The sequence below is a fragment of the Myotis daubentonii genome, chromosome 3 (genome assembly GCF_963259705.1).
Source record: "Myotis daubentonii chromosome 3, mMyoDau2.1, whole genome shotgun sequence".
In the NCBI taxonomy this organism is placed as follows: Eukaryota; Metazoa; Chordata; class Mammalia; order Chiroptera; family Vespertilionidae; genus Myotis; species Myotis daubentonii.
In genome coordinates, this window is record NC_081842.1 from 44,369,117 (window position 1) to 44,383,161 (window position 14,045).

A 14,045-nucleotide genomic window follows, 5' to 3' on the forward strand; every position below is an offset into this window, starting at 1 on the left:
ATCCCTCTCCCTTCCTCTCTGTAAAAAATCAATAAAATATATATTTTTTTAAAAAGGTACAAGGGTTAATGACATTAGTCAGATGACAAACCAGAAAGCTTCACGTCCTCCTACCCCAACCCCAAGAGATACCAAGTTAACAACAGATTAATACCTCTGTGAGAACCCTAGAGATCAACTGAGAGCTATAGCACCCAGGATATTATAAAATCAAGAAGAAATTCCAGCAAAAGGGGAAGGAAAATTGTGGTATCTGGCATGCCTGCTCATGTTCCTTCCCCTACACAGCATAGCCAGGAGCAACTAAGAAGCAATCCTTCATACCAGGGTTCCTCCCTTTAAAACAAAAACAAAAGAACGGAGTATGAGTCCAACATTCTGGATTGTCTGGGGGCTACCCAAGAGATTGGTTCCTGTCTCTCCTGACTTGGAGGGCTGACGAGACTGGCACCAGAGTGTGGAAGGTGGTGAAAACAGAGGAAACCAGTATGGTAGAGCTGCAGTTACACAGTCAGAAGCCAGGGGGAGAAAGAGATCAAAAAGGTTTGAGAGATCTAGAACCTACAGCCAGACTCATTAGTGAAGTTCTTCCCCTGAATGAAGTCAGGAGGCAAAGACTGAGAGGTGGTTGTCAATTCCAGCAAAAACACTACAAGACATACAAAGAAACAGGGAAACAATGACTAACCAAAGGATCAAAATCTCCAGAAACGGATCCTAAAGAGATGCAGGCCTATGAACTACCTGACAAAGAATGTGAAAAACTGCCATAAAGCTACTCAATGGCCTAAAAAAGACCAGACGACTAAATGAAATCAGAAAAATGATGTATGTAAAAAATAAGAATCAATAAAAAGACAGAAACTATAAAAAACCAACCTAACAAATAATAAAGCTAATCACAAAACTAAACTGAAATTTTTATTTAAAAGGTTCAATAGCAGACATAAACAGGCACAAGAAAAATATCAGCAAACTTGAAGACTGATCATTTGAAATCAAGAGGAGAAAAAAGAATACAGGAAGGCAAAGAGAGGCTAAAGGACACTATAGTGATAATATACACATCATGGGAATCCATAAGGAGAAGAAAGAGAAGGGGCAAAGAGCTTATTAAAAAAAAATAATAATGATGATGGAAACCTGTCCAAATCTGAGGAAAGAAATGGACATATAGATTCAAGATGCTCTTTCAACTAGGATAAATCCAAAGAGAACTACACTGAGACATATTGTAACCCATGTGTCTAAAGCCAAAGACAAAAGACAAAGCACAATCTTTTTTCTTTTCTTTTTTTTAATCCTCACCCAAGGACATTTTTCCCCCCATTGATTTTTGGAGAGTGGAAGGGAAGAGGAGGAGGAGGAGAGAGAGGGGGGGGGGGGAGGGGGGAAGGAGAGGGGGAGGGAGGGAGGGAGGGAGGGAGGGAGGGAGGGAGAGAGAGAGAGAGAGAGAGAGAGAGAGAGAGAGAGAGAGAGAGAGAGACATTGATTGGCTGTTTCCTACATGCACTCTACTGGGGCTAGGGATTGAGCCTGCAACCGAAGTACATGCCCTTGCCTGGAATTGAACCTGTGATCTTTCAGTCTGTGGGCCAACGCTCTAACTACTGAACCAAACTGGCTAGGGTGACGAAGGACAATTTTGATAGCAGCAAGATAAAAGTATTAGTCACATACCTAGGAGTTTCCATATTATCGGTGGATTTCTCGGCAGAAATTTTGCAGGCCAGGAGGGAGTGGGATGATATATTCAAACTGCTGAAAGAAAAAACTGTCAACCAGGAATACCATATCTGGCAAATTGTCCTTCAAAAATGAAGGAGAAATAAGACTTTTCCAGGAAAACAAAAGCTTAGAGAGTTCATTCCTATTAGAATTGCTCTACAAGAAACTTTAAGTTGAAATGAAAGTACAGTAGATAGCAACACAAAGTCATAAAAATGTAAGATTCTTTTTAAAAAATACACAAATACAATAACCTACACTATAGTAACTTTGATGCATAAAATTTAAATGACAAAAACAAAAATGGTAAATCTATGTTAATGGGTATATAATAAATAATACTTTGTGACATCAATAACAAAGTAGAGGTACAAGAATGTATGGGGGGGATGGTGATGGAAGGAGACTTGACTTGGGGTGGTGAACACACAATATAATATATTCATGATGTATTATAGAATTGTACACCTGAAAACTACGTAATTTTATTAACCAATGTCACCCCAATATAGTCAATAAAAATTATAGATGGTCAAGGCTCATATGGGAGGCAACTGATGGATATTTCTCTTATATTCATGTTTCTCTCTCTCCTTTCCTTTCTCTCTAAAGTCAATAATAATAATAATAATAAAACATATCCTCATGTAAGGATTAAAAAAAGATAAGGGAAATTTGAACAGACCAATAATAAGTAAGGAAATTGAATGAATAACCCAAAACCTTCCAACACAGAAATGCCCTAGGACCTGACAGCTTCCCCGAAGAAGTCTACCAAACATTTAAAGAAGACTTAATTAATAGCAATCCTTCTCCATCTCTTCCAAAAGACTGAAGAGGAGTGAACACTTCCAAGCTCATTCTATTAGGTCAGCTTTACTTTAATACTAAAGCCAAACAAGACACCTCAAAAAAGCCAAAACCAACTAACCAAACAAAACTACTGACCAGTATTCCTGATTTTGAATGTTGATGCAAAAATACTTTTAAAAATTACCAGAAAATTGAATTTGAATGCACGTAAGGACTATATACTATGACCAAGTGGGATGTATTCCTGGAATGCAAGGATAGTTCAACATATAGAAATCAATTAATGTAATATACCACATTAACAAAGTGAGAAACAAAACCCACAGGATCACCTTGATACAGAAAAAAGCATTTGACAAAATTTATATTTTCATGATAAAAACACACAACAATCTAGGAATAGAAGAAAACTACCTCAACATAATAAATTCCGTTGGTGAAAAGCCCCCAGTGAACATCATATTCAACAGTGAAAGACTGGCATCTTTCACTCTAAGATCAGGAACAAGACAAGGAGGCTTGCGCCTGCCACTTCCATTCAACACAGTAGCGGAAGTCCTAGCCAGAGCAATCAGTTTAGGACAAGAAATAAAATGTGTCTAAACTGGAAAGGAAGGAACACAATTATCTCTCTTTGCTAATGACATTATCTTATATGTTAAAACTCTAAAGATTCCACAAAAAACTGTTGCAATAAACTAATACAGCAACATCATGGGATACACAACTTACACAAACCAGTTGTGTTTCTATCTACTAAAAAATAAACAATCTGAAAATGAAATTAAGCAATTCCATTTACAATAGCATCGTAGAATAAAATATTTAGGAATAAACGTAACCAAGGAAGTAAAAGACTTATACAATGAAACTATAAAACACTGCTGAAAAAATAAAAGACAACAGAAATCAATGGAAGGATAGCCTACATTCATGGACTGGAAGACTTAATATTGTTTCAATGTTCATACTACCTAAGTAATCTACAGATGCAATGCAACCCCTATCAAAACCCCAATGACAAGTTTTGCAGAAATAAAAAAAAATTCATTCTAAAATTTGTATGGAATATCAAAAGACCTTGAATCATCAAAACAACTTTGAAAAATAACAAAGTGGGAGGACTCGCATTTCCTCATTTCAAAAACATATTACGAAGCCACAGTAATCAAAACAGTGTGGCACTGGCATCAAGAGACAAATAAACCAACGGGATAGAATAGAGATCCTAGAAACAAACCCTCAAGTATATGGTCATATGATCTTTGACAAGGGTGCCAAGGATACATAATGGGGAAAAGATAGTCTCTTCAACAGTGTTGGGAAAACTAGGTATGCATAAGCAAGAGAATGAGGCTGGACCCTTATCTTATTCCATATACAAAAATTAACTCAAAATGTACTAAAGACCTAAATGTAAAATTTAAAACTATAATATTCCTAGAAAAAACACAGAGTAAAAGTTCCATGATATTGGACTTTTGCAATGATTTCTTGGCTATGACACCAAAGCACAGGCAAAAAAAAAGAAAAAAAATAAACAAATGGAACTACATCAAGCTTAAAAGTTTTTCTGTATCAAAGAACACAATCAAAAGTGAAAAGACAGTCTATGGCAGTGATGGCGAACCTTCTGAGCTCTGCGTGTCAGCATTTTGAAAAATCCTAACTTAACTCTGGTGCCGTGTCACATATAGAAATTTTTTGATATCTGCAACCATAGTAAAACTTAGACTTATATTTTTGATATTTATTTTATATATTTAAATGCCATTTAACAAAGAAAAATCAACCCAAAAAATGAGTCATAGGTTCACCATCACTGGTCTATGGAATGGAAGAAAATATTTGCAAATTATGTATCTGATAAGGGATTGATATCCAGAACATATAAATAACTCCTACAACCCAACAATTTAAAAAAAAAAATCAAATAACCTGTTTAAAAACTGTGCGAAGAACTTGACAGACATTTCTCTAAAAATGATATACAATTGCCAACAAGCATAAAAAAGACTCTTGGCATCACTAATCATCACAGACATGCAAATACAAAAGACAATGAGGTATTGTGAATACAAAATACTACCTCACACCCAATTAATACATCTACTATCAAAATAACAGAAAATAACAAGTGCTGGTGAAAATCTGGAGAGATTGGAACCCTTATGCAGTGGTGGTGCAACTGCTATGGAAAACAGTGTGGAGGCTTCACAAAACAATTCAGAGAGAACTGCCAGATAGTCCAGCAACCTCACTTCTGGGTCTATATCCAAAAGGATTAGAAGCAGGGCCTCAGAGAGATATTTGCACACGTGTGTTAATAACAGCACTATTTACAATAGCTAAAACACGAAATCCTGTCACATGCTGCAAGCAACACAGATGGATCTTGAGGATATTACGTTAAGTGAAATAAGCGAGTCACAGAAAGACAAGTGCTGTATGATTCCACTTTCTTTCACAGAAAGAAAAAGTAGAATGGTAGTTACCAGAGGCTGGAGGGAGAGGGAAAAGGGGAGTTGTTGTTTAATGGGTAACGAGTTTCGGTTTTGCAGGATGAGAAAGTGCTAGAGCTGGGGTGGGCAAACTTTTTTACTCGAGGGCCACAATGGGTTCTTAAACTGGACCGGAGGGCCGGAACAAAAGCATGGATGGAGTGTTTGTGTGAACTAACATAAATTCAAAGTAAACATCATTACATAAAAGGGTACGGTCTTTTTTTTTTTTTAGTTTTATTCATTTCAAACGGGCGGATCCGGCCCTTGGGCCGTAGTTTGCCCACGGCTGAGCTAGAGGCAGGCCCGTTTCACAATGTGAATACACACTGAACTGTATACTAAAAAATGGTTAAGATGGTAACTTTTATGTTATGTGGTTTTATTACCACAATAAAAAAAGAAAAGAGCAAGGCAAAGATGCCTTCTCCTCTTCCAGCTTCTGAACATTATCCTGTGGGGACACAGGTCTGAAATCACTACAGCCATCGTGTCATCACCAGGAAGCTATCGGACACCTTGAAGATGGTGAAGTGGAAAGAAAAGTCACGGGTCTTTGAATCCATGAGCCAAACGACCTTGGAGTTTTCTGACCTTAGGACTTCCTACTATGTGGCATCATAATTGCTCCCTATTGCTTAAGCCACTTACGTTTTCTGTTATTGAAATCAAGAGCATCTAACAGATGCATTATTACTGCCTCAAAACACATGGATGCTTGAGGAAGCTCCACTATAGTGTAACTTTGGGAGGGCAGGGCATAGTTATTTATTTATTTAGGTTAGTTGTGTTCACTGGCATATAGAGCAGTGCCTGGCACATAGTAGGCACTCTATAAATATTTGGTAAATGAATAAAATGAAAGTTTAGGATCCCTCTTCCCCTACAACCTCTACCTCCTACTCATCCCCTTCAGGGCTCAGTTTAAATGTCACAGAGAAGCTGTCTCTGAAATCCCCAATCTCCTCCCATCTCCCCTGAAGCCTTGGTTAGGGCTTCCAGTAATAAAGTCATTTCCCACCATCACCACTTTTCATAGCTGTGCTTCACTACATGCTGGTGTGATGACTTGTTTAGTGAACATCTCTCCCACTGGATTGTAGGCTCCATGAAAGCAGGCCTGGGTCTTGTTCCTGACTGTAGCCTCAAGCCCCACACAGTGCTTAACACAGTGGGCCACCCATTTATTTCAAAGATATCAAACTCTATCTTGGCTCTACACAAAAACTTAAAATATCTAATTTATAAATCAGTCTTGTTAATTATTTAGAATATTGAAAGTTGCTTGGTATCTAGGTTGAAGGACCAAAGAGTGTGTTATTTTAAAAGTTTTCAATAACTTGGATGAGGGAGGAGCTTCTTCAAATTAAGCCATGGCATTTTGGGGGGGGGGGGGGGGGGCGGGGCGGGGTGGACGTTAAAAGCCTGCAATACAGTAAATGAAAGAAATTAACTGTTCATAAGTGAAAGGTTAGAGTCCCTTATGAAATCTAAGAATAGATTTGTAATGTGTTTTTGTTTGTTTGTTTGTTTTTAGGACTACTTTCCTCTTTTTGGCTTTGGAGCACTCTTATTTGACATTATTTGCTAAATTAATTTTATATTCAATTCATCCCTCTGTACTTCTCTATGAAAGTGCCACCAATGCCCATAAGTGGATTTTGCCAAACTGCATAGAACCCTTTTTATTATATTATCTATTCAATTACCACTAATTTGTTTGTAATAAAAATGCAATTGCACCCTAACCGGTTTGGCTCAGTGGATAGAGCATTGGCCTGCGGACTCAAGGGTCCCAGGTTCGATTCCAGTCAAGGGCATGTGCCTTGGTTGCGGGCACATCCCCGGTGGGGAGTGTGCAGGAGGCAGCTGATCGATGTTTCTCTCATCGATGTTTCTAACTCTCTATCCCTCTCCCTTCCTCTCTGTAAAAAATCAGTAAAATATATATTTTTAAAAAATGCAATTGCTTTAGTAAGAACTGTATTTGCCCTTCAAATGGATACAACACTCAGGAGTCCTAAGCAGTATTTTGTAAAAGAAAAGGAGGAGACAGAAGAATACAGAGAGGAAGAAGAATAAAGTAGCTACCCACACTACCAGTGTCTACTACTAAAGGAAATGTAATTCAATTTTAAAAGCGTGCAAGTGGTTTAGGGGCAGATGACAAAAACCTTTCCCAGGCCCTAACCGGTTTGGCTCAGTGGATAGAGCGTCGGCCTGCAGACTGAAGGGTCCCAGGTTCGATTCCGGTCAAGGGCATGTATGTACCTTGGTTGCAGACACATCCCCAGTAGGAGGTGTGCAGGAGGCAGCTGATCGATGTTCCTCTCTCATCGATGTTTCTGATTCTCTATCCCTCTCCCTTCCTCTCTGTGAAAAATCAGTAAAATATATTTTAAAAACCCCACAAAAAACACCTTTCCCAGGACAGTAAGTGATGGTTTTGATGACAGTGCACCTTCTATACCTGCACTGTCCAACACGACAGTAATTAGCCATACATGTAACGATTCAAATCTGAATAAATTAAAAGATTCAGTTCCCCCATTGCACTAGTCACATTTCCAGCACTCAATAGCAACATGTAGCAAATCACCATCTTATTGAACAGGGAGGATATAGAACATTCCCATCACTGCATAACACTGGACAGCACTGGTCTATCTATTCCTACCAATAATTATTACCAGTGAGTGATGAAAGCATTAGGATCATCAGGAGAAACATACAAATGGAAAAACCGCCATAGTATAAGTGCACAAGATCTGTTTTCTACTGCATTCTCTTTGGAAACAAATTTCTTAAAAATAATCCTTCCCTGCTCCTTTCACTTAGTAAGAGTTACAGCTTTAAAAAAAAGTACTGTGTTCCATGAAAGAGAACCTACTCTTAATCTCTGCTGCGCGACGTGGACATGGCACGCAAACTTACATTTTGGTCTCATCAGCCTCCTTATGCATGATTTCAAGAATCATGCGGCACGCTTCCGAGGTGCCCTCTGGGGTGGCGTGGATGGTGACGGGCTTCTCCGCGGCCCCGGAGTTTTCCTTCCTGTGGATGTCTACCCTGTGGGAAAAGAATCAGGAGCCACAGCACGTCGTCATCGGGGACAGGATCCTAGTTCGTCCCAAGACGGGGCCACACCAGCCAACGTACAGCAAGGACACAGACAGACAAGGCGCGGCCATCAGCATGTTTGCAACCAGTGCCATTCCCCATGGCGGCAAGCAGTGCAGGGGGTCTTGTGCCAAACTCGAATTCTCTGCGGCTCCATTTAGCAGGGCGTATTTCTGACGGCGTGCTGTGGGACAAGGGCCCCTGGCCAACTTGGTCATGAAGCCAGTTGGGTAAATGAAGTATTTTGCGCCCTCTTTGAGATGACCGTAGAAGTGAGGAGTAAGTGAGCAGGGTTAATACTGCACATTGGCACAGTGCCACTCTCTGAACTGACGGCAGCTTTTTAAAGCCATGTGTTAATCCAAACCCAAACCCAAATTCAAGCAAGCTTTAGATATCTGAGTGTGGAGGGAAAGCAGAGGCATCCCTCGCGCTGCCTAAGTTTTGGTTTCCTTGCCACTGGCAGCCTGCCTTCCTCCAGCTCCTAAAGTTCATGGCTCAGTGACCTGATGACTGTATCAGGCTTCCCAAGGTAGTCATGGCCCGACTTGTTTTTGTTAATTTTTCAAAATCACATAATTGATTGCATCCCCTTTTACTCTGTTAGAAAGCCCAGATCCAAGTCTTCAGCCTACTTCTAAAAAAACGGGCACACACGCTGAGCATTAACCTTGCTTCTATTTAAATGTGTGGCACTTTTCAAGCCACTTTAAACAATTTTTTTGAACAAAAAAGACATCTAAGTAAAAATCACTTTACAGTGAAGAAAACTGAGAGGGGACCAAAAGGGCTGATTTTAAAATACAAGGATCACCCTTTTATTTTTAAAAGGGTATTTCCCCTCTCTACTGTCCCTTTATTTCACCCCCATGATAATGAACTCTGGGATGCAAAATAAATTTCCATTATTTGGGAGAAACTCAGATGCTTTAAGAAAAATTGTGTTTTCTCTTTCACGTCACAAGACACTCTATCCATGGCCTGAATAAAATGCACGAGGCATGTAAGTAATTGTCAGTAATCTGCTGCTTTGCAATTTAAGTGCTTTCATAATCATTACAGTAGGCCCTCGGGTTACGTCGGAGATCCGTTCCTACGGCGCGACGTATTTCCCCGTGAGTCGGAACCCACCTACATAAGCACCTACGTCACTCATATGGAGCACATACACAGCAGTAATGAAGTGAAACAGTAAAAAAAAAAAAAAAAAAAAAAAAAAATTAAAAGAAAGATAACAATTCCTGACCTTTACTTGTGGCAAATAAATAATAAAAAACATAAAGCACATATGTACACACATTGAAATGACGGAAGTATTTTTTTTTTATAAATAAATGGGAGATGGCGACGTAACCCGAGGACTGTCTGTACTGCATTCAATCTGCCTGACGGTCCTAATATTCACAATAATCTTTGCTTACAGAAGACACAACTGATGCTCAGAGAGGTGAACATTTTTCCCAGATTGCAAAGCCATTACATGGTAAAACTTGAACAAGGGTCTTTGCTTTGAAGTCCTGTGCTTTCTTGGTTACATCTTGCTGTGGTCATATGAACATAGAAAAATCAACAACCCCAACAAGCCTTTTTACTCACTACAACTCCTACCACCAGTCCAGTCTCCTTAGACAGAAAACTAAATGTAAGGCTAACATGCTTTATTTCTTGCTCACTATAGCAGTGACCCATCCACGCCCCTGATGGAGCTTTTCTGAGTCTATTTGGCAGGTCTCAGGGAATGATGACCGCCCAGCACTCTGCCTCAGGAGAGGCGGTCAGGGCTCAGGTAAGTGGGTTCAAGGATCCCACAAAGTTCTGCTCCATACCTCTGCTGTTTTAGAAACAGATGCAATCATAAGCATTAGTTAGCTTATAAGAACAACCCTGGGCTGTGAGGTCATTAGTGCCTTCTTTATGAACCTTTGCTGTTTCAGGGTTTAACGTTCCGGCAACTGGCATGAAAGCTCATTAAAGCCCGGCTTTCTGTTAGTCTGTTAACAGTTCTGTTTAAAGAAGCCACCGTCCCATACAGCACAGCCCCCCCCCTGCCCCCCACTGACGCAAGCAAGAGCCACTGGAGGATGGCTGGGCCCCCCAGCACTCAGGGGACCCCTCGGAAGGAAGCAAGGAAGCCCCGGAGGCACGTACCGGGACTGGGTCTGCTTAGTGATGTTCTTTATGGTCAAGCCCTCCTTTCCGATGATGGCACCAACAAACTGGGTGGGGACCAGGATCCGAAGCGGGAAATCAATCTGTCTGGCCTGAGAAGAGCCCCCAGGGGCGTGGCCTTGCTCCCTGGAAGAGTGGTCCCCACGCTGGGCTCGCTGAGGGGGCGGAGGGGAGCTCACCTCTTCATCCGGGATGTAGGAAATCTTGAAGGAATAGTTCTCAAACTGATGCCCGCTCAGCTTCTCGATGGCTCTGAAACGCAGCAGAAGCAGGCGAGCTCCGTTAGAGAGCAGCGGCCAGAAGACCCTGCCGCCGGCGGACTGGTCCTCACTCTCACTCATTCTCGCCCGTGGGAGTGCCCTTCGCCCTCGCTGAGGACCAGCGCGGGCACTGCAGACACCCGCCTGCCCCCTTGGAGCTTGTGGCTGACAGTTAACACCAATCACAGTCCACAGGCCTGGTCGCACTCGCTATACAATCACGCATTCCGCTTTTTATCACCAACCAAGGCTGTCTCCCCCTTATCAAAGACTCTTTGTTAATATCAGTTTAAAATTATGACTCTTTATCATAGTATGCATGTATCACTGAAAATTCAGAGACAGATAACCACAAATAAGAAAAAGTCCTAACAGCGATATCTATCTTATTTTTCTTAAACAGAAATATATTTACAAAAATAAATTGATATCATACATGCTTTTCTCTAACCTTTAAAAAAACATTAATATTCTACACATTCTCCAAGTCATTAAGTATTCTCAAATTTAATTTTTACTGGCTAGTTAACATTCTATTGATTTATCATAGTTTTTGCAAATGATCCTCCATTGTTTTATATATATACACACACACACACACACACACACACACACACACATACTCGTGGCCCGGTGCACGAAATTCATGCACATCAAAAGGGAATTAATTAGAGGAAGTATTTTAATATTGCTATTTGCCCTTTCTCTATAATAGAAGTGTCAGAGATGAAAGAAAATTAGTAAAATGTATACGAAAATCTCCCTCCTGTCAGAGTCTGGGGCGTGCTTCAGGACACAGAGTCAAGTCCTCACCCACCTGCATGTGCCTCGAAATTGTGCAAGACCCAGACCTGGCCGGCCCCAACCCCATCAAGCCCTGCAGGGCGACGGGGGGGGGGGGGGGGGGGGCGGGCGCACAACCTCAGGTCCCCCGGCCCTGGTGCAAGGGCGCAAGGGCGTGACAACCATTTAGCTCTTTATTATATAGGATGAAGTCCAGTCTTTTACTAGTATATACAATGTTGCCATGGGCATCTTTGCAACTACAACTGTGCACACAGGATAAATTCCTAGTGGAGTTGCAGAATTCTAACATTAGCATGACCCCGTGTCCATTTGGATAGGTGTCAACGTTTACTATCCTATAGCAGTTAAAAGAGCATTTGTTTCCTTGAGTCCTCAAAAGCACAAAATATTATTATCTAAAAATACTTATTCATTTGAGAGGGAATAAATAATAGCCCACTATTGCATTCTAAAAATTATACATGACGTGGAACTTATTTTTTTTACATGTTTTCGGCAGCCTGTGAAAATAATAACCCTACTGAACTAGCTTAATGTGTAGGGTTTGTGAATTTATTGCAAAGCAGCACCTTTTGAATTCAGTGAAAGCAGCAAAGTAATGTGTAGAAAGGTCCTACCAAAGTGGCAGCTGGACAAGACTGCAAAGGTGAGTTACTGGTATAGATGTGTGCGAAAGTCAGCAGCAAATGAGTTACTGCCTTTTCCAATACAAAATTAACTTTTTAAAAACCACTGGTATGAAAATTATATAGATATATGTGTGTGTGTGTGTGTGTGTGTTGGAATATATATATTCCAACCTTTCGCTATTATACACAGTCTTCATGTGTGTTGAAACCTTGAAAAAGAAATAAATCTTTATTCCTGGGATATATAACCAAGCATGACCCTATTCTAGTTACAGTGACCTTCAAGAACTTCCTAAAAAAGAACTTATTTTTGTTGTATTTCTGAAAACCTCAATCCCACATCCATTAATAGTCAAGCTCAAAAGTGACCTCCACTGAAGCAGTTTAGTCACGAATGGGGACTAGGGAGTGAATGGGGGTAGGAAAAAGAAGCCAAGCCAGATGCTCCTTGATTCATATCCTCCAGACACCTCTCCCCGCTGCTGATGTCACTGAGGTGGATCCCCCCTTCAACAGAGGAAAAATGGATGTTTGAGTGTCCATTCAATTAGTGTGGGTAAAAAATAAGGTTTGTGCTGCTTCATCCGGTGCCGGGAGGAAGCTCCGGGTGGAAGTGGCTCCCGTGGCGGAGCAGAGTCCAGGCCACAGCATCACAGCCGGAGCTCTATTCCTGACCAGGCCAAGAACACTCCCACCTCGGTTTTGATGCCACAGCTCAGTATTTCTCAAGATAAAGTCTCTGTGCAACCAACAAAGAGACATCCTGGTATAAATGCTCTGGAATTCCAGTGACACATCAAAGGTCTGCATCTTTTCAAAATGGTTTATAAACGCAGGACTCAATGGAATTCAAAGACAACCATTCAGAAACTTTAAGGAAGCCCAAATGCACTTACGTTTTTGCTTCTTCTCTTGTTGAATATGTGACGTTGACAACGGCAGTTTCTGTGTCTGTGTTGACTGGGGAAGAAGCAAAAACTACACTGTCATAGAGAAAAAAGCTGTCGCCCTCTGGCTCAATGTAAACAGGCTTACTTTAGAGAAAAATGCACAAAATAATTCACTGCCCTAACTCTAGAATTACTTGAATCTCTGTACTTATTTATATTCATAATGATTTGTAACCAATTGTATATACATATTTGTAATCAATTTATATATAACTCAAACCTATATTTTCACTTATTCTTTAAACACTTTTGCATGGTTACTTGTACATTTTCTTGTATTTTTTTAATGCCTACATAAAATTGCAATAACTGTGCCATGATTTTTTTTTCCAATCCCCACCTGAGGATAGTTTTCCACGGATTTTAGAGAAAGTGGGAGAGAGAGAGAGAAATATCGATGTGAGAGAAACACATCGATTGGTTGCCTCCTGCACGAGGACCGGAACCAAACCCGGGACCCTTTGGTCCGCAGGCCGACGCTATATCCACTAAGCCAAACTGGCTAGGGCAACTGTGTCATGATTTTTGCCTGACCATCCCTCAAATGTTGACACGTGGATTGTTTTCAGTAATTGCTATTCTGAAAAAAAGTGTTGCTGAAAACCATATTTGGTGCAAACATTATTAATTTAAGGCCTTTTGAATTACTTTTTTAAGCCAATCACAAAAGAAAAAATAAACTGGGTAAAAGAACATAATGCCTTTTTTTTTTTTTATATCTTTCTTTTTTTTTTTAATTAAATCTTTATTGTTCAGATTATTACATTTGTTCCTCTTTTTTTCCCCCCCATAACTCCCCTCCTCCCAGTTCCCGCCCCACCCTCCGCCCTCACTCCCCACCCACTGTCCTCATCCATAGGTGCACGATTTTTGTCCAGTCTCTTCCCACATCTCCCACACCCCTTTCCCCCCCAAGAATAGTCAGTCCATTCCCTTTCTATGTCCCTGATTCTATTATAATCACCAGTTCATTCTGTTCATCAGATTATTTATTCACTTGATTCTTAGATTCACTTGTTGATAGATGCATATTTGTTGTTCATAATTTGTATCTTTACCTTTTTCTTC

General features: G+C 40.5%; 1 protein-coding gene across 5 annotated transcripts in view; it reads right to left on the reverse strand.

The window, feature by feature from the left end:
- IGF2BP2 (insulin like growth factor 2 mRNA binding protein 2) overlaps positions 1–14,045 on the reverse strand; it is a 160,607-nt gene that overhangs the window by 23,426 nt on the left and 123,136 nt on the right. For 3 of the 5 annotated variants that reach the window (XM_059687278.1, XM_059687281.1, XM_059687282.1), the window contains 4 exons: positions 12,924–12,987; positions 10,311–10,583; positions 7,977–8,111; positions 1,681–1,761 (listed from right to left, as the gene is read on the reverse strand). In XM_059687278.1, the coding sequence (XP_059543261.1) occupies positions 1,681–1,761; positions 7,977–8,111; positions 10,311–10,583; positions 12,924–12,987 (553 nt within the window). The remainder of the gene's footprint in view (positions 1–1,680; positions 1,762–7,976; positions 8,112–10,310; positions 10,584–12,923; positions 12,988–14,045) is intronic. The other 2 variants (XM_059687279.1, XM_059687280.1) reach the window with 2 other exon arrangements.